Source organism: Anabas testudineus, chromosome 24, assembly GCF_900324465.2.
Source record: "Anabas testudineus chromosome 24, fAnaTes1.2, whole genome shotgun sequence".
Lineage (NCBI taxonomy): Eukaryota > Metazoa > Chordata > Actinopteri > Anabantiformes > Anabantidae > Anabas > Anabas testudineus.
The window spans coordinates 7478755-7503217 of record NC_046632.1 but is presented as its reverse complement, the minus strand read 5'-3'; the positions used below and the strand labels follow the sequence as shown (position 1 = coordinate 7503217).

At 42.8% G+C, this 24463-nt stretch overlaps 2 protein-coding genes across 2 annotated transcripts; both read right to left on the bottom strand.

Annotated features, from left to right (window-relative positions):
* Positions 1 to 1115: 1115 nt before the first annotated feature.
* chac1 (ChaC, cation transport regulator homolog 1 (E. coli)) lies at positions 1116 to 2912 on the bottom strand. The gene is made up of 3 exons (XM_026340637.1): positions 2264 to 2912; positions 2093 to 2128; positions 1116 to 1962 (listed from the first exon to the last, which is right to left on the bottom strand). Exons 1-3 carry the CDS (start codon positions 2432 to 2434, stop codon positions 1576 to 1578), a joined length of 594 nt encoding a protein of 197 aa, XP_026196422.1. The 5' UTR covers positions 2435 to 2912; the 3' UTR covers positions 1116 to 1575.
* A 3488-nt stretch (positions 2913 to 6400) lies between these two features.
* On the bottom strand, positions 6401 to 15877 carry dll4 (delta-like 4 (Drosophila)). The gene is made up of 11 exons (XM_026341913.1): positions 15432 to 15877; positions 15011 to 15271; positions 14577 to 14634; positions 13651 to 13914; positions 11852 to 11912; positions 10539 to 10669; positions 10170 to 10339; positions 9861 to 10080; positions 8626 to 9364; positions 8060 to 8168; positions 6401 to 7581 (listed from the first exon to the last, which is right to left on the bottom strand). The coding sequence occupies exons 1-11, from the start codon at positions 15483 to 15485 to the stop codon at positions 7576 to 7578; spliced, it is 2073 nt and encodes a 690-aa protein (XP_026197698.1). The 5' UTR covers positions 15486 to 15877; the 3' UTR covers positions 6401 to 7575.
* Positions 15878 to 24463: the final 8586 nt, after the last annotated feature.

Genomic DNA, 24463 nt, shown 5'->3' with positions numbered 1-24463 from the left:
CCAAGCAAAACACAAAAAGGATTTTTTAATCACCCATGCACTGCACGTGTTCTCTATTTGACACTTGTAACTAAAATCTCTTTTTAAGGCCAAAGGAACACATTCTGACATAATTTAATTTGTGATGCTCCCAGAATTTAATAAAAACGTTTGCAGTTTTTTAAATGTAGGCTTTCGATGTTTTCATTGGAAACCTCAAAGGCAGAGGGCTAAGTGAGACATGTTTTGGATGGACTGATCCTTTATCATTATTGATTGATATATATATATATATATATATATATATATATATATATATATATATATATATATATATATATATATATATCTGCATATGTGCGCCTGGATTTTTTATTTGATATTATAATAATGCAACATCAGAAACTCTGCAAAACTCAATTCCCCAAACCAAATGGAAAACCACAAAGAAACATCAAAAGACGAAGTAGCATGCGGTTCAGTTCCACATGGTTTAGTGCGGGGTCATTAAGATTTGATCTTGATCAGTGCTTCTGCAGCATGTTCTTCCTGCTGTACTCTGACATGACCACCAAGCAGACTGTAAACACAGGACTTCCAGGTCTGGGCTTGTTCCCGGCCAGTGGTTATATAAGCACGTGCACCTAGATAGACTCTTTGACTTGAATCACATCCAAGGTACAAGCTCCTCCGGCCAATGTTTGGGAGTGTCCAGTGTATGTTTGTGTATGTGTATACACGAAGGGCCTGCGCCAACAAGCGGTTAGACGGGGTCATCAGGATAATGCTGCTGTGGAGTGGTCACATCTGGAACATGGACTGACATGAAAGGACCTGTGTGTGGTTTTACTCTTAACTATAACTCAGTTGTTTGTCAGAAGGTGTCCCTACAATTGTGTGCTGATGACATGTTGACAAAAAGAAATATCTGGACAATATTGTTTCTGTGTTGAGAGGTTTTGGTTTCATTTGATTTTTCACCTGTGAAAGGTTCCTTAGAAATACCATCTCTCGTTTTCCAGCCACTATGCTTTCTAGGTTTTGTGACTTTTCCACCTCTCACTGGCTGCTGGAGAGTGCAGAGTTAAGATCACCACGCCAGAGTCACTGTAAATCAAAACCAAAGCCACACAGGGTAGAGCTTGTTTGACCTTTATTGATGTTCTTTACACTGGATGGAAAAGTTGCCACAAGAACTTAAAAGTAAAAATACCAAAGTATGTTCCCTTAAAAACATCACAGCAGCCATATGGTAAATTTCGCAACAGGTATAATTGCCACAATGACTCGTGGTCCCGTCTGAATGGACTGGACGGAATCTGAACTGTGGAAATAGGACCGTTCGTGTACCTTAGAAAAATAAATAAGTTAAATTGCACAGACTGAACGATGAAGTGGTTACAATTTTCTGACATTAACAATGTCGATAACATAATGCTTCAGGATTGCCCCATTTCTAATTGTGTAGTATTCAATGATTGTAGTGTGGTTCTAGATTTCACCACAACACAGATGGACTGACATGACATGAGAAGCCTCAGTGTTGTATACAGAGTGCATCTATCCATTACAAGCTAGAGACACAGAGGGTACGAGCTACTGGGCCGCTAACAGATAGGACACCACAGCATTCATTGCTGCCGCCTCCACTGCGAACAGGTGATGGTCTTCCACGTGCGGGCAGCTGCGCCTCATGAACTCGGCCAGGCGGAGCAAGTACTCCAGGTTGTGACCCGTCTTCCCCCTGCACACGGCGATGTGGGCGCCGATCGCCTCCGGGCTGGCGGGCCCCAGGTAGAGAGGGTTGTCAGAGGTGGCGATGTACACAAGCGCCTGAACCGGAGGCTGGTGCTCTCCCTCGGGGAAGAAATCAACCAGTTTGGTGACGTAGCCGCCGCAGACGGTCTCCCGCACGTTCAGGTACTTCAGGGACTCCTCCACTTGTGAGCCTGTCACCTCAAATGCCACACCCCAGGTGCTCTCCTGTGACAGGGCAGAAGAAGAAAACAGTTTAAGGAGGGATTAACACAGTGTGACTTCTGAACCCCCCTCCCACCACCATTTTTCTACAGCACCACTTGTGAACCAACAGGAAATGCAGCTTCCCACTTACGTCATCATCTTCAATCAGCGTCACCACTCTTCCGAGCTGCAGACAAGAGGAAGAGAAACGGGTCACGTCATGGAAAAGCCCTGATGCTGCCCGAGCCAAGCAGCTAGTCTGCTCCACACGAGCAAACCGAACGTGGTGTGCTTTAATTAGTAAAAACATTAAGCATCTCACCAGCTCATCACTCCCGCGATGGAAGTTGTCTCCGTGCCAGAAACGCCTCTTGTAGCCTTTAATGTAACCGACCTTGCTCCTCTTGTACTTGAAGTCAGGCTTCCACACCAGTGACCCGTACCCGAAGATCCACAGACTGGTCTTCCCGGCGATTATATCTTGAGGTTTCATTGTGATCGGTAGTGTTGACGGACGTTTAGATGAATCGATGGATCTCTTTCAGGCGGCGTTAGCTTAGAGGACTAGCTAGCTAGCGTTAGCTTCCTTCGGTCCAGCAGCAGTGGTACCGGCTGGCTCGCAGGTATACCGCGGACGGTATTGGAGCCCAACTGCTTGGCAGTTGCGAAGATGGTAACTCGCAGTTGATGTTGCCTTGCACGATGCATCGCCATTGCTTTAGAGGTGCCGCATAATGCCTTAAAAATCCATGGCAGCCGCTTCGGCCTTCCGATGAGCTGAGGGGAAAAAAAATCAAAAACCGCTTTAGCCAGCTGCTTCGCCGGCTGCTGCCGATATAATTAGAAGCTTACGAATAAAAAGATCGAGGTTTGGTTGACGGGTGGTATCGTGATGTTTCAGACGCCCGGCGACTGATGTTGTCGTTGCCAGACCGCGGCGGTGATTTACAGCGCTTCCTCGATAACATCATGGCGCGGCGCTCCCCTATTTATACAGTCGTGCGCAGAGGCGTCGACGTTCTCGACCAATCCAATTCAAGGTAGACGTGTCCTCGTTTGCATTTTACCCAATCATATTTTGGTGCGCCGAGTAAGGCAGGACTTAAAAGCCGCCTGGTTACCCCATTGGCTCAAATTTGACTGGCTCCGCACACCCACCTTTCCATCAGATTGGCCAACGATATGTCATTCAAATCGTATCGGTTTCTGATTGGCCGCCCGTGCTGTCACTCTCTGAACAGCTTTCCATTTCGTTCCGGCCTGATCTGGCTGATGCAACTTCCCACAGCATTTCAGAGCTGGAGCAGCGACTGTTCAACACAGCAAAACATTGCATCAGATTTTAGCCAGCAGCAAATCTAAATCAGTTTCACTAGAGATAACAATCAAATAGGAGCACATATTTCACAAAAAACACAAAGGGAAAATAAGATTAGAATTTAAACATAATACAAATGTCAAAATAGTCTTCCTATGAGAATAACAAGCTGATGTGAGAGGATGGAGATCACTCTTCAAATGAGACTTTAATAAGAACCTTACATAGATGTTTACATCTATTTAAGGTCATCTTTTTACCACAGCAGAGATCCAATGACAACAAAAAGGTCACTGACTCCTGATGATACGTTTGAAAATAGGGAAAACGCTTGTTAAATGCATGCAATTTTTTTTTTTTTAAGTCATGAGTGAAGCGTTCCAGTTTTGTTAAGACTTCCAGGATCTTTTGAGAACATTTTGAGCGGCTGCGTGTGATTTGCTGGCTCACCAGTGGAGCAGCCTGTTACCAACTATTCCAACTATGTGAACATACACACATCTCACATCTACAAAGACACAAGTGCCTTTGGACAGAAAAGGGAAAAAAAAAAAGTGAAATAAAATGACCACTACCCACGGTGGAGACGCACCATGATCTAAAATGCCCATCGCTTGTGGTGAATCTGATATAGGCTACAGTAATAGTCCGGGCTCATCTGTGCTGATAAATAGATTATCTATAAATAGCTGGCATTATCTTTGATAAGAGGCCAGACAACTGTATCAGCTCTTCATAAATCTAAAGCACTCCACAATCCTGGGCCTTTGAGGGGCTCCTGTGTCACGTACAAGCTTCCATCCTATGCTGTGGCCTTTCATGTCCCGTATCTCTGGGTAGAGCTCACCACAAGCCTTTTACTGTCAGCTCCGCCTGTAATCCAATCCAGTGCGCTGCTCCATGATTTGACCAGTCTATCATGAGCCATTTCCTCTTTACTGTCAAAGTAATGTGGCAAAATAGGTGGAAAGCAATAATAAAACTGTACTTCATAGACAACAGCTACAGAACAAGTTCGTTTTAGCTAAAGACATTAAAATTCTTACAGTAGGTTTGTTCGATTGTGGGTGGTTTTATGTGCATATGATTTAGCATCATACAAATCAGAATAAGGCTGTGTCTTGATGTGTTTGAGTTTTGTGCTGCACTTTAACTAGACGACTTGAATTTTAGTGGACCTGGGGTTTTATTTTGACATGGACTGACCAGTGGTTTCCTGTGCATGGGGGAGTTTCTTACTGACACCTAGTGTTAATTAAAAAGACAGCTACAAGTGCAGAATGAGGCAATGTTACAAAACACTGGATAATTAACATCGTCTATCAGTATAATTTGTTCAAAATCATGCATATTCAAAATGAGCTAATTCAGCCTCTGAATGTTCGGATGATCAGCAGCTGTGAAAGGAAGCCGGGCCCGGAGCTACAGAGCACTTTTCATCTCTTGACTGGGATTTAGCATTTAGCAAGTGTTGTGCAGAAGCACTTCCACGTTCCTCGCGAAGAGATAGGAAAATCTGCTTCCTGCCTCTTCACTCATGACATCAATTCATGATGTTCTTCCGAATAAATAGTGCTGATTATCTGCGTTCGCCTGTGCTTAGACGTGTTTTGAGGTTGTTTCCTGAAAACCCGAGTCATCTCTGCGAGCGGGTGCACTTTGAAAAAAAGCGATGCGTGAGAAAAAAATAGTTGGCTTGCACCGGCGTGTTCTGCATTTTTTAATCAGTGAGGAAACAGGAACTGATGTCACTGGGTCACAAACAGGATGCTGTGATTATAGCACAATGAAAATGCCTGGCCATGTTATGGAGACCCAGGGGCCAAAGAGCAGGGCCCTACAATGTGCTTGCCACTGAGATCGAGTATGAATGAGTGTGCTGCCTATAGGTGTGAGTAGAATGATGGTGGGAAGAAACTCTTAAGTGCTATCGAGTTGGGTAGACGGCTTTAACAAGATAATTAATCATTGTGATAACATGTTTTTCTTGAGCCAGTCTGGAATCTGCTTTTTCCAACGTTTTTTTTTTTTTTTTTAACACAAACTCTTAGATGAGCATGCCCAGGTCAACAAGCTAAAAGGATGTGTGTGTGGGGGAAAAGCCATCCAGAGTCTCAGTTGAGTGTTGATTGCTTCTGATTAGGGGGTGTTGACTGTTGCAGGATTTCTGTGAATTGAAGGCAAGAGAGGTTTGGAAAAATGGATGCAGTGTTGTGTAGCCTTGAACATGGATTTCCAGACACGCCGGTAACCAGTCGTCATCATAGAAAATGCTTGAAAATGGATTTGCAGCATTTTCCCAAAACACAAGAAGGGCAAAGGGCAATGAGCTCAACCAAACTGTCTGAGTTAACTTTTTCTAAAACTAGGAGATCGTTTTACTTATGTGGATTCATAACAGATCCACTGGTTCCCATCTGGTTTTCCCCTCCTCTCCTCTCTCTGCTGACGGTCCCAGTGCCAGGCCCTCTCAGCTTTGTTTGCAGGAGTGGGTGGTACAGAACCGGGCATTGAAATATTGCTCTTAACCCTGAAGGGGAGGCAGGCAGTTGGGGAGCCTGTAAGTGGTTGAGTGTGTTTTTTTATGGAAGGGGGTCTGTGCACCGTGTGTGACATGCACACGGGCAAGAGGCCTGGCATATGCTGCTGTTTTTATGGCACTACAGACTCACTCCATGCTCCCCCACGGCATCTGTTTGGTTTGCTGTGTGTGTGTGTGTGTGTGTGTGTGTGCATTTTGAGGTGGGGAGCAGGGAGGCGTTCCCCTCTGCCCTGTGCCTGGCTTTGTTTCACCATTTCCAGCTTGAGGGGGTGGTATCCGTGGAAACGGATTTGAATTTCAAGCCAATTTAGGGCTGGAGAGAGAATGATGGCTGAGTTGGGTTGGGGTGAGAGCCAAAGGCGTTTCCAGGAATTACTCGAGGTAGTGATGCTACAGTCAGGGGTTTTTATGTCTCTATCTCGTGTCCAAGACATTATCATAACAAAGCTTTTTGATGTTGTGTAATGCAGCTGGATTTCATATTCATAAGTCTGTTTCACAATGTAATGTGTAAAACAATTCAGCACAGGAGGAAATGTCGACAATCTCTGCCTCAGTGAAGAAATACAGGACACGTTTGATCATCATTTGTACTCAATTTCATTATTTAAAAACACCTCAAAAATAATTTCCTTTTCCATCTACTGACATCAAATTAAAAACAGGTTTCAAGGAAGTTTTATTCTTCAGAAGTTTGGTCCTTATAAATATGCATTATATACAAAATAATATTATAAAACATATAAAGAACAGTGTGCCATATTTAAATTAAACTCTGGAAATAATCATTTTAAAAAATTACATTATTGGTTCTGTAGTTTTGAAATTTATTATAGGCAGGCAGTGGTGTGACAGTCTTTCTCCTTGTTTTGAGTCTCTGTTTTTCTCATTTGGGTTGCATAAAAACACTTTTCTATGCACACTTTTCTTTTTCTCTTGGATCTTGGTGGCACAGCACTGACTATTGCGCTCCTGTGGTTTTCTCTTCAAATTCCGGTTGATGAAAAAGTATTTTTCCCCATGTTGTTTTGTAGTGCAAATGATCCAAGAATAGACAAGGGCACAAATTTAGCATTCAAACCCCTCTTTTAAGGCTTCTAGTGATTTTGGGCTGCATACAATCTTCACCGTTGCATGGAAAAGTCCAACCAGTCATTTTCATGAGATTGACAGTTGAAGATTAGTTTCAGACATTCATAACTCTCAGTGTTTGTGAGGTTGGATTGTGATGGTGGGTCTCCACCCTGAGTCTTGCATAGCAGGCGAAACTGGCAGGAGTGTGTGGTCGGGTGAAAGTGAAGGGGTCGATTCTTAGGCACCTTTTTAACTGATTGGTTGGCTTTTAAAGTCATCATGATTATCACAGAAGGCTGGGTCAGTTACGAGGGACAATAATCCACCTTCACCTCCTTTGACTGTCCAGGATGGCCCAGATTATAAATTAACATTTCACCGATGTTCTGTCAGTCTTCACACCTTGAGTAACAAGTCTTTTCGCCAGTCCATTAAACCATTGTCACAACTGAGCGGTCCTTCACTATACATGTCGTTTTGCATACAAACACTTGGTCAACATAAAGTTTCTCAGTTCTGTTCTTTTTTGCAGAGCAGAGCTTTCTGCCCTCTCCAGTTCTCAAGTGTTCCAGAGCAGCAGTGGACATCTAAAACAATCTCCAGTCTCTTCTCAGCATTTGTAAACAATCCAGAATATTATATTCTGCCTTGATTGTGTCTTTGTTATCCACGTTCCCCTCACGTTCAGACCCCTCACAGTTTATACCTGTGGGAGAAAATAGAAGAAAATCTTGGGTTAAAATACATAGCAATGAAATACCAAAACTAAAAACTCGTATAATTGGTTTTACTGGGGTTTTTCAATGTTTATAGTTTGCATACTCCAGCATCACAATTATATTTTGTTGGAAATAAACATCCTAAAAAATCCACTAAATGGCACAGTGGTCAGACATAGCACCTTAGAGACCAAGCAGAGCCAAACATGTGTGAGGAATCAGTAGAAGTTCACATTATGTCATTATATGGCCAGTTTAATTTACAGAAACTAATAATGGAGTTGAATGGGCAATCCCCAGATTAAAGCCAAATATACAGCTATAGTCTTTGTAGGAATAGCCTCATCCACTGTCATAATGTTAGTGCATTAGTGAGTGATTATACACTCGGGATGAAATGATGCATTTCGAATAGGGAATGTATAGAAATGCGGATGAAGATGTGGAAGATTTTTTTTGGCTCACCTCAGTTGCTATGACGCACTCCCTCCTTTCCTCTGCTATAACAAATACCGACTGGTACATGGAGTCTCTTGAGGAACATATTGTTGATATCCTACACTCTGGCTTTTCCCTGCAAACACAAATCACACTTTGTGTTAACACAAACTAGAAGCACATGGTAGAGCTATGTATTAGGCATACATATATACAGTGAGGCAGCAAAGAGGACAGACGAGTTTGTAGCAAAGCAGTGGTCAAATAGATATAAATCCTGTGTAAATAAACAGTGTTTGGTTTCCAGGTTTAATAAAACAACTGGGGCTCATTGTTGGCTTCAAACAATTGAGATGCAGCATTGCGTGACTGAGAGCTCTTATTAACCGCCATTTTGACTCAGGAGGACTCCATATGTACACTACTGTTTCAACACAGTAAAGAAGAAGAAGAAAAGAAGATCTATGGCAGTTTCCTAATATTTAAACACACATCTTTGCAATCACAGCAGAGATAAAGGTTTTTCAGCGAAAGCAGACAGCTGCATGTTTGAAATGAGGGTGAAATGCAAATGTACATTTGGTTTCTCTTACCTGTACATTCTACTCAAGGGCATTTTATCTTCTAAACACTTGTCATAAATAAGACTTTTATCATCCTGCGACTTTTCATCCTTGAACTCCTTTGATTTAGAGTTGTAAGAGTCCAAGTGGTAGTTTTTATGGATAAAGTTCGATTTCTCTGTATCACAGTCCACCTCCAGGCTGATTTTCTGGTTGGTGTTTTTCAGCTGGGATGCTGGGATCAGGTTATCTCTCTGAGCATTCGAAAAGTTGTTCATAGTCTCTGAGTCTCCTCTCTCCCTTTGGGCCTGCCTGTGGATGTGCCTCAAAGCCAGGCCCACCATGCACAGCAGCACTAGAAGTGCCACCAACCCCACAGCCAGAGAAACCGCCGCCCACTGGAAGCCATCTTGAATCTGTTCACTGGGCATGGCAGAGGTGTGGTCAGCAAAATGCTCACAACGAAGACCAGAGAAGTTAGAGGGGCAGGTGCAGGTAGCTGGAGGCTTGCCTGGCCCACCGCCCCCAGTGCAAACACCACCATTAAGGCAGGGGTACAGGGAACAGTCATCCAGGACTCTGTCGCAGTTGCGCCCACCATAACCTGCAGGACAGGTGCAGGTGTAGTCATTGATTCTGTCTTGACAGGTGCCTCCGTTGAGGCAGGGGTTACCGGCACACTCATTGATGTTGATTTCGCAGCGCTGGCCGGTAAATCCTGAGCGGCAGCTGCACACACGTATGCCACCATGGATCAGACACAGACCACCTACAGAGGAGGAGATGACAGTTAGCATCAACATCTCAAGACTGATGGATAAAACAGAGAAGCTAACACTAGCTTTCAGGATGATGGTAAGGTATTTCAACATCAAGGCATTTCAAAATCTGAAAGAACATGATCTCTATAAACCTTCCTAGGAGACTCCTTCAGTTCACACAACTCCATCAAACCCACAGTGTGACCACATCACTGTATTGTTCCCCTCACACAGAACAATCCCAGATCCCTCTGTGTTTACAAGAAGCCAGAAATCGAGCTTTGCTGGATATTTGTCCCCATTCATCAACAATTGCAGCGAGCTGTGGTGACATTTACAAGCTGCTTCTCTGAGCTGCCGAGTGTTTATATGAAGGACAATAGACACCAAGTTCCCACCAATTCCTGTTGTTCCACTCTGCTTCCAGTTGCAGGAATTTGAAGGGGGAGAAAGAGCGAGGGGAAGTTCAGAAAAGGGGGGGCAAAGAGGGGAGGAAGATCGTACCATTAGCGCAGGGAAGCGACGTGCACTTGTCCACTCTCTTCTCACAGTTTAGTCCGGTGTAGCCGTGAACACACTCGCACATGTAGCTGCGGCCGTTGTCCTTCTCCCGGCAGTTACCACCGTGGAAGCAGGGGGAGTCTGAACATGTCAGCAGGCTGTGCTCACAGTGGGCACCCTCGAAACCCTGGGGGCATGTGCACTTGTAGCCGCTCTCCAAATTCTGGTGAAATATAGAAGAAAAGTGAGCCTGACACACAAAAAATTACTTCAAATTATGCGTACCAACAAGTTATTCCACATCCGACTTACTGTGCATATGCCTCCATTCCTGCAGGGTTTGCTGTCGCACTCCTGCATCTCCAGCTCGCACTTGACTCCTGTGAAACCTGGCAGGCATGTACACGTGTAGCTTCCCTGGCCTGTGTTCATGCAGGTGGCGCCATTCACACAAGGATGATGATGGGTGCAGAAGTTCAGGTCTGTGGGAGAGAGCAGTGTTTGTTTACAAGGGGGAAAAAATCTCTACCCCAGATCTGTATAAAGCCATGAATGGAACACGTCAGGGGAAACCTAATTTACTAATGCTTTTAAGTTAATTCAAATAAAAACAGTGTACGAGTAATATGAGAAGATCTTTTAAAAAGGAACCATGGCAGTGGTCCAAGTTGTCTGGTGTACCTTGGTCACAAAATAGGCCTCCCCAGCCCTCCTGACAGTCACACTGCCACGGCAGCTGGCAGGTACCGTGCTTACAGGCCGGGTACTTCTTACACTCGTCACAGAACGTGCCTTGCCAGCCTTCTCTGCAGCTGCAAAATGACAAAAACGTGATCCCTGATTAATCACCTGTGCGCATAATGTCAGTTTAAATAACATATCTGAGTTTTGGCACTTAAAACTTGTCAATTTCCAGCTCTGGTAAACGTGCAATCAGTCACCTAAGATTAAATGGAAGCAGACAGCTATGTTTTATAGGCCTGTCATGGATAAGCTGGCTGTTACATTAAGAAATCAGTCAATAATCATGTAACATGACATTAACAGCCACAACACAGTTGAATACCGGTGATTAAAATGACTTATAAATCCATCACACACATTGGAAAAAATATAAGTGAGCTGTGATAGTAAAAGATTTTTTAGAAGGAAAATTGCAGTGAATATAAAAATCCTGCATCAGCACTGGGCAACTTCTGTATTGCATCATGGCACGTTAGTTTTCACATAAAACACGGTTTTGTGGAAAAGCATGGCGAATAGTATAACAGTAGAGCAGTGTATATATTACAAACAATGTGAATGCAGTAATAACAGAATAAATGGAGACCAATGTTGGGGGTAAAACAAACAAGGAGGTACAGTTCAAGGATAAATAATGATGTAATAATATAAACGCCAGCTTTTGCAGTGGGGTTTTGGTGGCGTGCCAACGCGTTCTTTTCCACACGTTTCCATGAATATTCATTTTTCAGTCCAGTGTGCGGCAACCTTGTTAAAACATTAGACCGTGGGACTGTGCTTTTCAGGTTCCAACTTTTTTTTTTGCTGAGTGAGCAGAGCAGCTTTACTGTGCTGGGTGTCTGCAGGCTTTAACCTCAACCGGGGTCAGTTTTAGCACGGGAATGATGGATTTGTGACTTAAAAAAAAAAAAATAAAATAAAAAAAGAGAAATAAAATACAGGTGGAAGTCCTCACAGCAAGTTGGCAAATGATCCCCGATGGTGAGTGAGTGAACCAGACAACGCAGGTGATGAGAAGAGATGGGGAAGCAGCAGAGTCAGCTAGTGAAAAGAGACGCCCCGGACTGAGGACTTGTTGATTTTGTTAATGTGACAATGAATTTGAAAGTTAAAAAAAAAAAAAAAAAATGGAGCTCAGAGACACGCAGAAAAAGATGGATGTACCATGCACTGCTCCCAAATGTGTTTCTTCCTGTGCAGCAGCCAACATCAACTTCAACACCTCATCATTAAGGCCTATTAATACTTACACACACTCGCCAGGTCTGGAGCAGTTTCCATTCCTCTCGCTGCAGCCCTCCAGACAGATGGCTGGAGAGAGGAGGACAAGAGAAGAGAGAGACACATGAGTCTGCTGCTTCTGGTTGCTGGTGCCCACCTGGTCGCAGCATAACTCTGACGTATCAAACACTGAACATGACGTCCGCGACACTCAGTCTGTCTCTTGATCTAAACATGGCGGCCACACCCCCCCCCCGGCTGCCACGGGGAGAAACCGGTTGAGGGTTTGTTTGTCCTCTTTTAAATGTACCGGTCTTGCATGACACTGATTCGCAGGACAACATATCAGGCGACTGACGGTAAGCGGCCGGTTTAGTCTCGAACAGATGCCTGCTCTCAATAGCAGCCAGCTGTCGCTATTGTTGTTTGTGGTGAGCCGCAACCATATTTGCAGCTGCTACTACCGCGCGCCCGACAATGGAGGGGACTAAACATCGGTGGCGCGTGGCGGATAATAATGCCGCGATTAACCTTGGCGCGTGCAGCCCCCCCCCGGGCTCCTCCCATCAACGCCCGCGCCGCGCACACGCGCCCGAGGATTAGGTTACCGGGCACGCGCGGTGCAGCAGGCTACTTTGTGTAAGCAACAAAACCGAGGTGTTTAAAAAGTCCAGGTAGATGGACAGTGTCCAACACAACGACAACATTTGGACGGGAAGTGTGTTTTAATTGATTAAGTGCTGTTTCAAATGCGCTTCCGTGTTTTGCAGCGCGCTTTAAACCTGATGGTCCTCCACCTCCCAGCGTGTTTACTACACCCCCTCCACCCCCCCACAGAGGAGCGGACTCGTTGGAGCTGATGCATGAGCGTGAGAGACAAGGGAAATCGCAGTGTGTGAAAGATGCCCAATCTATCTTTCTCCTGTATATTTTCTGTAGTCGCCGACGATTGATGCGTCTGTAATTGCAACACGTGAGCCCATCTGGTTAGAATTTGGCGCCATAGTGGAAATAGCACATGCCAATTTCTCTTTGACCGCCGAGCGACATGGATGACAGATCCGCCGTCACCCGTGCGGTCACGTATCCAGCACATGGTAGCAATTATGCTCTTGGTTCCTCCTTCCAATCTACTCTTTGCCTAATTTGTTTTTTTTTTTTGGTGAAATGGCCCTTGGTTATCGCGGAGCCAAATGGCATCAGGCCTCCTTATAGGCTCACTCAGAGCTGTCCAAAACATGGGAGTGTTGCTTTAGGATTTGGCCATCATAGTAGGGGTGGGGGGTGGGTTTGCACTTGGCTAAATATGAGTTCCCTGTCCCTCAACTCATATTCAATGAGTGTTCACAAACCCGCAAGCAATTACACATCAGGCGGTGATCCTTGAAAAATGCACTCTACACCAAAATTGCCTGTGAGGTTTGCCAGGTATATTCATGTCATGTCTACTTCAACCGCTCAACATCTCATGGCCTCAATGATGATGATCTATATCAGTTACAACTGATTAACCGTGCATATATTTAACTTGTTCATGCTCACAAACCCGTTTCTCCCATTAGGCACAAATCCAAATGATGAAATTCAAAGGTCACCATGAGGAGACCAGACTGAAGTAACAGCTGTTACAAGGTAAAACCTGTCAACTCAATCCTGCCAAGGGATCTGTTCATACCTAAGTCCTCTAGCTATATAACATCTGCATGACCCCAGCGGGTTAAAAGGTAAGGAGAAACACCCTCAGAACAAGACTCAACACCGTCATAAGTCTCTTCTCGTCAGACAGACAGGTTTGAACAGAAAGAAAGAAATTGTGTTCATTTCTTACGTTCTTCGCAGTATTTCCCCTTCCAGCCAGGCAGACAGGCTAACTCCCCATCTCGGGTACAGGTGTAGTGGCCAAATCGGTCATCCCTGGGTGTGCATTTTTTGGAACAACTTTCTCCGTAGTAGCTTTCGTTGCAGATGAACCGGTATGAAAACCTCAGTTCTGTCTGAGTTCCAGTCTGTGTATCCTGAGGCCAGTCGGTCCCAACACCCAGTTGTTTTTGGAAGGCAAAACGGCTAATCAAAAAGTCTTGGTTGTTGGTGTCTGAAAGAGGAAAAAGACAAGGAGGAGGAAGTCAGAATTAATGTGGGACATTTAAGCTTGCAGCACGTTCGTCTCCTGGGATCATTTTGGTTTGATGTCAAGAACTGAATCATAATGGGCAATGGGTTCGAAAGTCATTTAGTTTCACTTTAATAATCTGTCCAGTACCAAGCTGCATCCCTTATCAAATCCCATACAGCTTAGATGAAAGATTAACTCATTTGAAATTTCCTCTTTCTTTTCCGTCAGCAAAAACATTCCCAGGCCCAGTCCCCTCTTCCAAAGGGCGGAACAGAGTAAGGTGTAAAATACAGGAAGATGTAGTCAGGGGTTTTTGGCAGGCACTGTGTATTCTCACCAAAGCCCACAGCTCTTTCCCACGCCAAAAATAAACCAGAGGAAGTTCAATTGTATTGACTATAAGAATGAAAAAGGTGTTCTGAAGTTCATAACAAAGGAGTGAATTGGTGTGAAAATGTGTGAAATTTTAAACAATTCTTAACAGGTGGCGAGAAACACCTTGAACGACCGAGCTGTGTTTAATAGTCCAATGTTTGGTTCCTTGAGCATGGGTTTGTGCAAAACGTTGAACTAATAGCAGAGCCTCATGTGTTAAATGCTCAGACAGAGCTCCCTCCTGTGGTACAAAATGTTGCACTTACCTACAGGTAGATTTCCATAAGGTGAATGCCAGGCTTCAATTATTAATGAAAATGACCCCTAAGGAGAAAACACATGCAGTTGATTAATATCCTGTTTGCTCATTTTGCAGTTCAGAATTTAGGAAAAGATGCATCTTTATTTTTCTACCGTATTTCATACAGTGCACATGGTTTAATTTAATTATTTTATTTACTAATGACTGCACAAAGGACTGTGTTAACGCTGATCATTGCATGGTCTTGTAGATTTTGAAATGAACGACGTCGAAGCAGTCCAATCTGTTTGTCGACAGAGTATTACCTAATGATATGGATTAGATGAGCTGACCAATAATCGGTGCGCACCCGAAGTGCATAGTAGTTTCCTGGAAATAACATGACAGTGGTCGCTGTAATATAACAAATAAAGTGGATTTACTGCTCCACGCTCTTACCGGCCATCCATAGTTAAACGGTATTTGAATTGGTCTAGGTAAAGTGCCACTGTCCTTGGCGCTGAAAGAGTTTGTCCCCAGCACGGGTGTCATTGTACTTCCAAAGATGCAGTCACCTGGCGACACCACAGCCTGATAGTTCTTCAAGCAAATTCGAAAATAAGTCCTGCAGTTGGGTTTGCATGCGTTCCCGTTTGCCAGCAAACCTTTATGATTTTTAAATTCGTGAAGATCGAGCTCAAAAACACCGGATCCAAATACCTAAAAGAGAAGGAGATATCATTTAAGAAAGCGTCGGTGCGTTTACATTTAGCTCATTTAAAAAAAAAGGAAAAAAAAAGAAGCATAAAACAACTGGTTCTCCGTGAGTTTTCACCGAGGTCTGAGGACCACCGGGGAGATGTGTCATCCTCCTTCATACCTGTGTTATCAACGTGGTGCTGAACGCGATGGTAAAGGTGAACCAGGCTGCCATCCTTCTCGCTTCTCCAAGGCAGCCGCGTCACCAGCCAATAAAGCAGCAAAACCTCTCTATTCCAAAGTATTTACACCGAGGTAAACAAATGGAAAAGGAAAACAACAACTCTGAAGCACATATAAATCCTTCTTCGCTCCCGGGGAGTGCTCCCGCAGCTTCCTTGTGTCGTGCGTCAGCAGCGTCCCGAGAAAGCGTTTCCAATCTCCAAGTTATCCAAAGGTGAGGGAAGACAAATATCCACAGCCGCGCTTCTCTCTGTCAGAGGGCGTCCTCTCGTTGCGTGTTGATGTACTCCACAATGGTGACTCCGCTGTGTGTGTGTGCGCGCTGCTCAGGGCTTGTTTTGGTGCTGAACTTGGTGCGTCAGTGCGCCTCGGATGTTCACCACTCGTCTTATTACTAGTGAATGAATCGTAGCGCGTCTCCTCCTGGATATATAGACTCGCACAGCGCTGCTCATTACATAAACTGTCAGTCAGCGTGTTGACACCGCCCACTTTACATATTCAACCCCCTTCCCATCCAACCCAACAACAATTATCCAGATTTAATACCCACTGGCACTGTGCTGACCGACCACCATGGATACTGGGCGATTATTAACAAGCCCCAACATCTGTTGGCTTATTTTTAGCTCACAATACGCCGGACGCACATTTACACATAACAGTGAGTAAGGACAATGAAGGAGAGCCGAAACTTCGCAAATGGAAAGCATGAATTCAATTACTGTCTTACTCCATGCACCCCTTTGCCCTCGGTTCCACTCAATTGCACGCCTAATTATCCCTCACTGCAGCTTTGTAGCCATGCGCACTATTTCCTCTCAGACCCTTCACTCTCAGTGGTGTCATATGCGTCTCTCCCCCCCCTTGGCTGTATCACAAACAATGAAAACCAGAAATGCGATTAAAGGCGAAAATCTCTCCAGTATTTGTTGTTCTGGTTGCGGTCGACGGTGGATTTAATTTTATTTGCTGTGCTTTTGAAGCCTTTTGACCGAAATGAGATCCGTGAGGCACTCGTCCAAATAGCTTTATGACACAACCACAAAATGCATTTTCAACACCAAGAAAAAACGCGTTGCATTTGACTTTTACGCACGGACGCACAGGCCTATGATGCGTCCAAACTTTTTTTTCCTCCCCTAACATGGTATTTTGCATGGTTTTCATTTTGTTGGTGGCTTGTGCCCTTTCATACCCACCCAGGCGTTTCGCCGTTTAGTGGCAGTGTGTCTGGTATTGTTGCGGCGCGTGTCCCACTCTCGCCCTCATGCGGGTGTACTGTGCGGGACGGGGGACATACCTATTCAGCTGTATGCAAATGAGATCTCTCTCTCTCTCTCTCTCTCTCTCTCTCTCTCTCACTTACACACACACACACACACACACAGTGCATCCCTTTAAAACGGTCTATTCTTCCTCGTGGCTTTTAATAGCTAATAGAAATGACACAGGGCCCGTGCCCGGATCACTTTGCAGGCTTGAGATGAAACAGTCGTGAAATCAATGGCTCAGTTTGGCACAATGAAAAGTAATTGTACATAAAAAGACAATTAACGGCACTGGAATACACACAGTGACTAATGGAAGAATTCCTTCTGCATCCACTTTTAAATGAATTTCATTTTACTCTTGAATACATATTCCCAGTACAGCACAAAGGAAAGTCTCTGAAGAAATGACAAATCAAAGCAAATCCGTATAAACATCTATCTAATTCGATCGGTCATTAATTGACTGGACAGAAATGGGAGTTTTTGTCAAATAATCACATTAACTCAATATTTTCTCCCTACGTACGCGGGTTGTTTTCACTCATCTGATTGGTTGCATTTGTTATCCGATCGCCGTATCTCTCTCATTTACCATCTGGTGGGAGACTGGCAGAGCCACGCACCGTTTCCTATCGTCTGTTCACGGAGGCGACAATCTAAAATTCTCCAACCTGTTCATCTAAATTCTGTTTGGCATCAGTTGCGCATTTGTGAAAACCGAACTACAGTAATCCCGTGATACCATTTAGAATGATGTGTTATTTCCCACAGCCATGCAGCAACAGGATTTGTCCACAGTGAAGAGCACATAGTAAGCTTCTGTGAAATATGGTAATAAGGCTACTGAAGACATTATTAGAAGACATCAAATGCTACTGTGATGCACCCTCTGAACTGTAAGACTGTGCATCTGTTTCTTAAGTAGCATGCAATGACATGATAACATATTCTAGTGGCTGTGACATGAAAAGAAAAACTCATATCTATCCACCCTTTTTGCTGTTTATTGTGTCACTTGGTAGCTTTAGATTAGCAATGTAATCTTGAATCAGTTCAAATAAAGTCGGTGTGGAAAGATAACAGAGATTTCCTTTGATTTGAATAAAGGAAATTTTAGAGTAATGCAAACACTGTATTTATATCACATGTTTTATTATCCATAAACTAATGGGTTATGCTTAGAACGTCAATGTTAACAGGAAAATAATAATCTCGCCTTGTAGGTAACTTTCCCTTGAGCTCTACATTATCTTATCAATACGACATGAATGTTTGCATTTTTCTCTGTTGCTGTGCGCTGCTGAGAGTGAAAATGGAGAGCATCTATATTTGTTCAGTGTTTATATGACGCAGACATAATGGATTGGGTGAATGCCTGTCATATTGACACACCTGTTGTGTCTCCAGTGGGTCCACAGGAACACAATGCATCGGGTCCGAGAGCTGATCTTTTCTGTGTCTGTGTGCCCTCAGCTGCTAATTCTGTTACTTATTAACACTGCAATGCGAGTGATTCTTTGTGATTTAACGAGGAGATTTATAAGTTTGTAAAAGTGCATTTAAACTCTTTGTAGAATAACTACGTTACTGAAAATACTCACTGGTACGGTCTCACTCTGTGCTGCACTGCAACATCCTTCATCTGCTCTTAATGTGTTTGTTTTTTTGTCCTGAAGCATGACTTAAGTTGTGATTCCAGGTTTACCCTCATTATTGCTTCGCCTGCATTGCCAAAAATCGTTTCTAATGGTGAGTACTGCCTCGCTTATCTGCTTTTATAACCATATGTCTCCAGTCCAGCTATCATGAAACGGTCATAAAAAGGGTGACAATTGCAGTTTATAGTAGGTGAGCACAGCTGAGAACACAAAACTCTCTTCAATATAAAGGATAGTGACATGTGAGCCGCGTGTTCTTTTCCACACAGCTGAAACAAACCATACACGCCGGCTGTCATTTATCACAGTGCTGTCAATATCAGATGGTCTCTGCTTTTGTTGCTTGCTCTGGACACACACATCTCACCTGAACATGTTCTATTCATATGTTCTAAGTGAACTAGGTATTTTTGTCAGAGAAAACCTTAAATCACAATTTTACAAATGTAACAACACTAAATGATGTCTACAGTCACAATCATTTCCAGTAGAGGAGCTGAGGGAGAGCTGAGCTGCTGTCAACAAATGCTTTCTGTGCTTTTATTTATAACATGCTTCGCTGAAAAGCATTGTATTATTACACTCTTATGCAATGTCAGGCAGCAACTGGAGCCCACAATAAACCAACTGCTCTGGTGTGCCTCATACCGAGGCTACATATTTGGACTCATTCACTAAACCACAAGCTGGGACCCTGCATATATTAAGATGTTGCATCAAAGCTCTTTGCTTTCCAGCAACACAGCAGGGTTTGACTGACCAGACTTCAGTTCATGCTCAAGCCTTCATCCAAAAGCTTTGATGTGTCCATGTGTGTGTGCGGACAAGCATGGAAGATAAAGAAAGCATCTTGTCTCATGTCTCCTCCGCTTCCCCCCGGCGTTGCTGTTCAAAATCAAAACCCATGGGCTTAAAGATCCGCTTCAAATTCAAGTCTGCTTGACGGATGCCTTTCCAGTTGTTTGTGGATTTGAGGGACACTGTGGAGAAAGCCATAGTTTTCCATAGTTTCTGTTCTCACCATTCTGGCCACTTCTTGTGAATAAACCGCGATCTTCTGACAAGCAAGTGTAAACAGGTTCATTAGTATGAGAGCGGACACAAGAATATCTATTGTTGTCGGTGGAATGTGAAGAATGCTGCTGTATTAAATATGAAGCAAGAATGCCATCATAATGTCAGCTTCCCATTTTCTCGCCTTCTGTTTTGATGAAATTCAGCCTGCTGTTCGCGTGAACGTAACCCAAATTGAACTTAACAACAGCTTTCAGACGAATACACAGGCCTTTCTGAGATACTTCTGTGCTGTGTCATTGTTTAATCATGTTGATATGTAGCTTTTAGCTCTTAGTCAGTAAGAAAAAAAGGAGCATTCTGCTGCTATACACATGGATTCCTTTAAAGCTTTGACATATCTTGACTGCAGACATGACTTGGAGACATGTTAGGGAAAAAGTATATATATAATAAGTTACTGAAGTACAGCAGGTGAAATAGATTTAGACTTAGTGTTATGGGAATATGACAGCAGACTGAGAGGGTGCTATATAGTACATGTCTGTGTGGTTGGTCATAGTTATCTGATCCTGTTAAGCTGGTGGCCCACCTGTTATATTGATCAGGAGTCCCCAGCTAAATGTGCGGTCCTTAATGCAGCTTATGTTTGAAGTCCAGCTGGGCTTTATTGTAAAACTATTATAAATCTTGATTTAAGTGGAGTGAGGCCAGTATTCTGCAGCAGATTGACAGTGATGTCGGCAGTAAGACCAGAGGAGGGCTGTGATTTATGATCTGCTCTTCAGGGGTACAGGTTCAGTTCCCGGCTCTATGCTGGGTCCCTCTGAGCTACACCTGAAAGACCTCCTTATTAAGTCACTGGTGACCTACATAAAAGAACACCAGAGAAAATCAGTCTTCAGTGTTGTGTTCCTCTGGATTTCTCATTTGCTGCCGGTGCAGGTGAAGGAAATGACCTGCAGAGGTAGAGCACTTAAGATTTGTTGGCCTCTTTGATGAAAGCCAAATGAATGTGGAAGTTAAATATTTAAAAAGCATTCTTTCAACCTAAAGTCATTTATTGAATGTATAACTACCTGTTACGGCGACCCAACAGAATTAAATAATATTTCATTTTATTTAAACTACCAAAATGTAGTGCAGTTAAAGATGCAAATACTGGATAATAATAACATATAAATGCGTTGTCACCCAGTAAAAGAAGGATAAAGTCCATTAGTTTCCAAGTGTAATGGAGCATAATGCCCTTTAGATCTCATCTGTCTGCCTTCTTTATGTTTTCCCTCATGCACTGTTTTGGAACTTTATTTCCCTTTCTCTCACTTTTTGGTGTTTACTACAAATAGTGATATACCACTGAGGACCTGGCACTTTTGATGAGTACACATGAGCCACCTGGGTTGTTTAGTCATGCTGCAAACTACAGTGTTCGTCCTTGTTATCATAACTCACCTTTTCTGAGAACATCATCATCTGGAGGTATCAGCTTCTCTAAATTAATTTATTTTGTCAATGCGAAGAGCAATACGGGTTAGGGAAAAAACTTTATTCAGTTCAGAGTTGGCTGTACTTTTAAAAAAGTCAGGCTATATTTGATTTGACTGAAACTTAATGGAGATGCTAAATTATTGTATCCCACTTAGTGAAAATCAAATGAGAAACATGACTGATTAGTACATGTTAGTACAAGATTTCATTTCTGGAATTTAAATAAAACTTATTTTTATGGGAAAATGCTGAAAAAGGGTTGGTCTTTTCTGAAATCTGGTCAAAGTGGAGAGAGTGTTTGGGAAAAATCCTTTTTATTGGATGCAGAATGTCGGTAAGTTAATGACATTTAGGAATACAGGGTGAAAATCATTCAAAAATCGGACATGATTTTACTGTGATTTTGGATGTATAAATTTGCCATCCTCACCACACTGTAACTCTTGTAGTCATGGAAACACAGACTATACTGTATAGACTAAATATAGTGACAGCAGCTCCTGAAGTTGATAAAAGCAGTGAATATCACTTAGGGTGAATAGGGAACCGTCATTATCCATTCAGATAAGTGGAAGGATGCTAGCTGCTCGCTTATGATTTATGCTCAAATAGTCCAGGATCAGAACCACACATTAGTGAGAAATCCCACCCAAAAATAACACGTTCAGCAGTCAGTGAATTGAACATTTCACAGTTAATACTTAAGAAGTGTTACTACTTGATTTGGGGGGTTTAATATACACTTAATGGGCACTTTATCAGGTACACCTGTACAAACTATTGTAATCTAATACAGCAGCTCTGCCATAAAATCTACTTTTACACAGTTATTATTTCTCAGGTTTTATAGAAACTGTCAGAAAGGTGATATTTCCACTGTTTAATATTGAGGTCATGGTGGTGAAGTTATGTAGTTCATCATATTAAGAGGTGTGGCCCCCTCATTTATGTAAATAGGGTGGCCAAAACATTACAGCCTTGTAAAAGTAAGATTTATGGCAGAGCTGCTGTATTGGATCACATTAGACTGTACAGGTGTACCTAATGAAATGGCCAGTAAGTGTAAGAAAGATAAGAAGTTAGAGATTTGATTTAAATCTGTTCTTGATTCAATGGAAGGCCTCCAAGAGCTTTTAAAAATCTAATCAAACCACCCATAAGATGAGCAGCGAGTTAGAGAATCCACTGCACAAATCCCTCCTCGGGCATAAATGTCCCAGTGGATTGGTGCCACAATATGACTGTTTAGGAGTGAGAGTGAAGTGGGTGTACACAGTCTCTCCAAAGCTTTAACCACAATGAGATTAGTGTCAGTCGGCAGCATTAATCCCAATAGTCTCCCAGCAGCAGCACCAAGCTGGCCCACCGTAAGCCGAAGAAAACACCACGGGGAGACTGAGGGGAGTGGGCTGTGGCGACTTAACCAAATAATGGATTAATCAGATACAGCTAGAGGAGGAGACATCTTTCTGCATAATATGTAAAGCAAAACAAACGCTTGGATGTCGGTGACACAATAGTGTCAGATGGAGAGGGCTGAGTGACATCATGAATTAGGCTGTTCTTTAATTAGGGCCCATTTTTGAAGGGTGTGGCCATAAAATAGGCTTAACACATCCCTCTGACATGAATAGAATGAACACCCAGAAATGGCACTTTTGAGATGTGTATCTGAACTCTGGCCTGTTGGTTGGTCTTTATAGAGATTATGCCCTGATTATGTTTTTTTTTTTGTCCCATATTCACCAGCCAATGTACCTTGATCTGCCATCTAGAATTAACAACAAACAAATCTGCTGAATCATTTAGTAGATCAAGGAAGAAAATAACTTTTTAATTTTATTATTGAATACGTTTAATTACATTCAAGTAATAATATGAAGATTTGGGACATTAATATGGGTATTTTTCACAGTTTAAGAAAAGATTGATAAAAAGATAAAAAAAAAATGTATTTATTTATTTGTTTTATTTTTCCTTGTGTCAGCTATTTAGTCTATTATGCTGCACACTATGCACACATATATGATATACCATTCAGTAAACATGCATTTGCTGAGGACCATAAGATGCTGTTGAAAGCAAGACAAAGTAAGTTTAGTTTTTTTGGTTTTCTGCATAAACGTCTCATGAAACATGATCTCATCTTCACTAAAGTCACAAATCTCAACAAACACAACATTTCTAAGCTTATAAAACACAAACAGTCATGATTTTTCATGTCTTTTTTTTTGAACTCACATATAAAACATACAAACTGATGGTGGGAAAGGAGCTTTGGACCATTCTTCCTCACAGGACGGCTTCAGTTCAGTCATATTGATGTCTGGTGCTCACTTTAACTTATTCCACTGCATCTCTAATGGGTTGAGGTTCTGGGCTTTGACTATGTGTGTTGTATGTCTCTGAAGACTTCAGACTGCAGTAGATTTACTTTGATGTGTAGGATCATTGTCTTGTTACATCAACCAGATTCAGCTTGCAGACAGCCACTCTGACATAATCCTGTAGGACACTTTGAGAAACCTGGGAATTCATTTTCTCCTGTCCAGGTCTCGTGGCAGCTCCCTCCACCGTACTTCACTGTTGGGATGATAGAGCTGTGTTGCCACACTGTTTTCTTTGTCCATGAGACATTTTCCTAGACATGTTGTGAAGTGCCAAGGTGGTTTCATGCATGCTGCAATATTCTGTTTGGAGAGCGATGTGTTTCTTTGTGGTGTCCTGCCATGGATACTCGCAAGCACATGGTTTACTTATGACCAAAGATGTTAACCAGCTCAAATGATCCCTTTAAGTCTGTAGCTGTTACTCTACAGTTGTTCTTCACCACTCTGAGCATTGTGCATTTTGAGTGATCTTGGATGGGCAACCAGTTCTATGGAGAGTAGTCACAGCACCAAATCGTCACCATTTATTCTGTATATTGAATTTATGTCTTTTTTTATGAGGCATATCTCACATCAACTGATGCTGCTTGTGAATAGCACACTGTTCGGGTGACAAACACCTTTTAACACCTGACTCCAGTTGGCAATTAATGACAGCAGAAACCTAGTGCTGCCAATACTTTTTTCACCACTTTTTCCATCACTTTGTAGGTTTAATGGGTGTGTTCTATAAAAAAAAACATGAAAGATTGTGACTGTGTTTTATCAGCCTAAAAATATTGTGATTGTTGATATTTATGACTTTCGTAAAGATCAGATTGCATTTATTGACCAATTTATGCAGAAAACCAGGAAATTGCAAAAGGCTTACTTGCTTTTTCTTGCACTTTATGTAAAATCTTGAGCGTTTGTGTACATGTTGTTCGTAAACTATATATTTCTGCAATGCAAACAATATAATGCAAAGGCTCCTGGAAAGTGGTTGGAGGTTTAGCCAGTGTTGGTAAACCATAATTTAATAACACACCAGTCAGTTTTTTCAGAGCTGAATCCTTTTCTGCTCTTTGGCAGTAACTCTTTTCTGTGAAAAACTCTGTCCTACCCACTGGTTCCCCACCAGAGACATCCCCTGGCTCCTGTCCC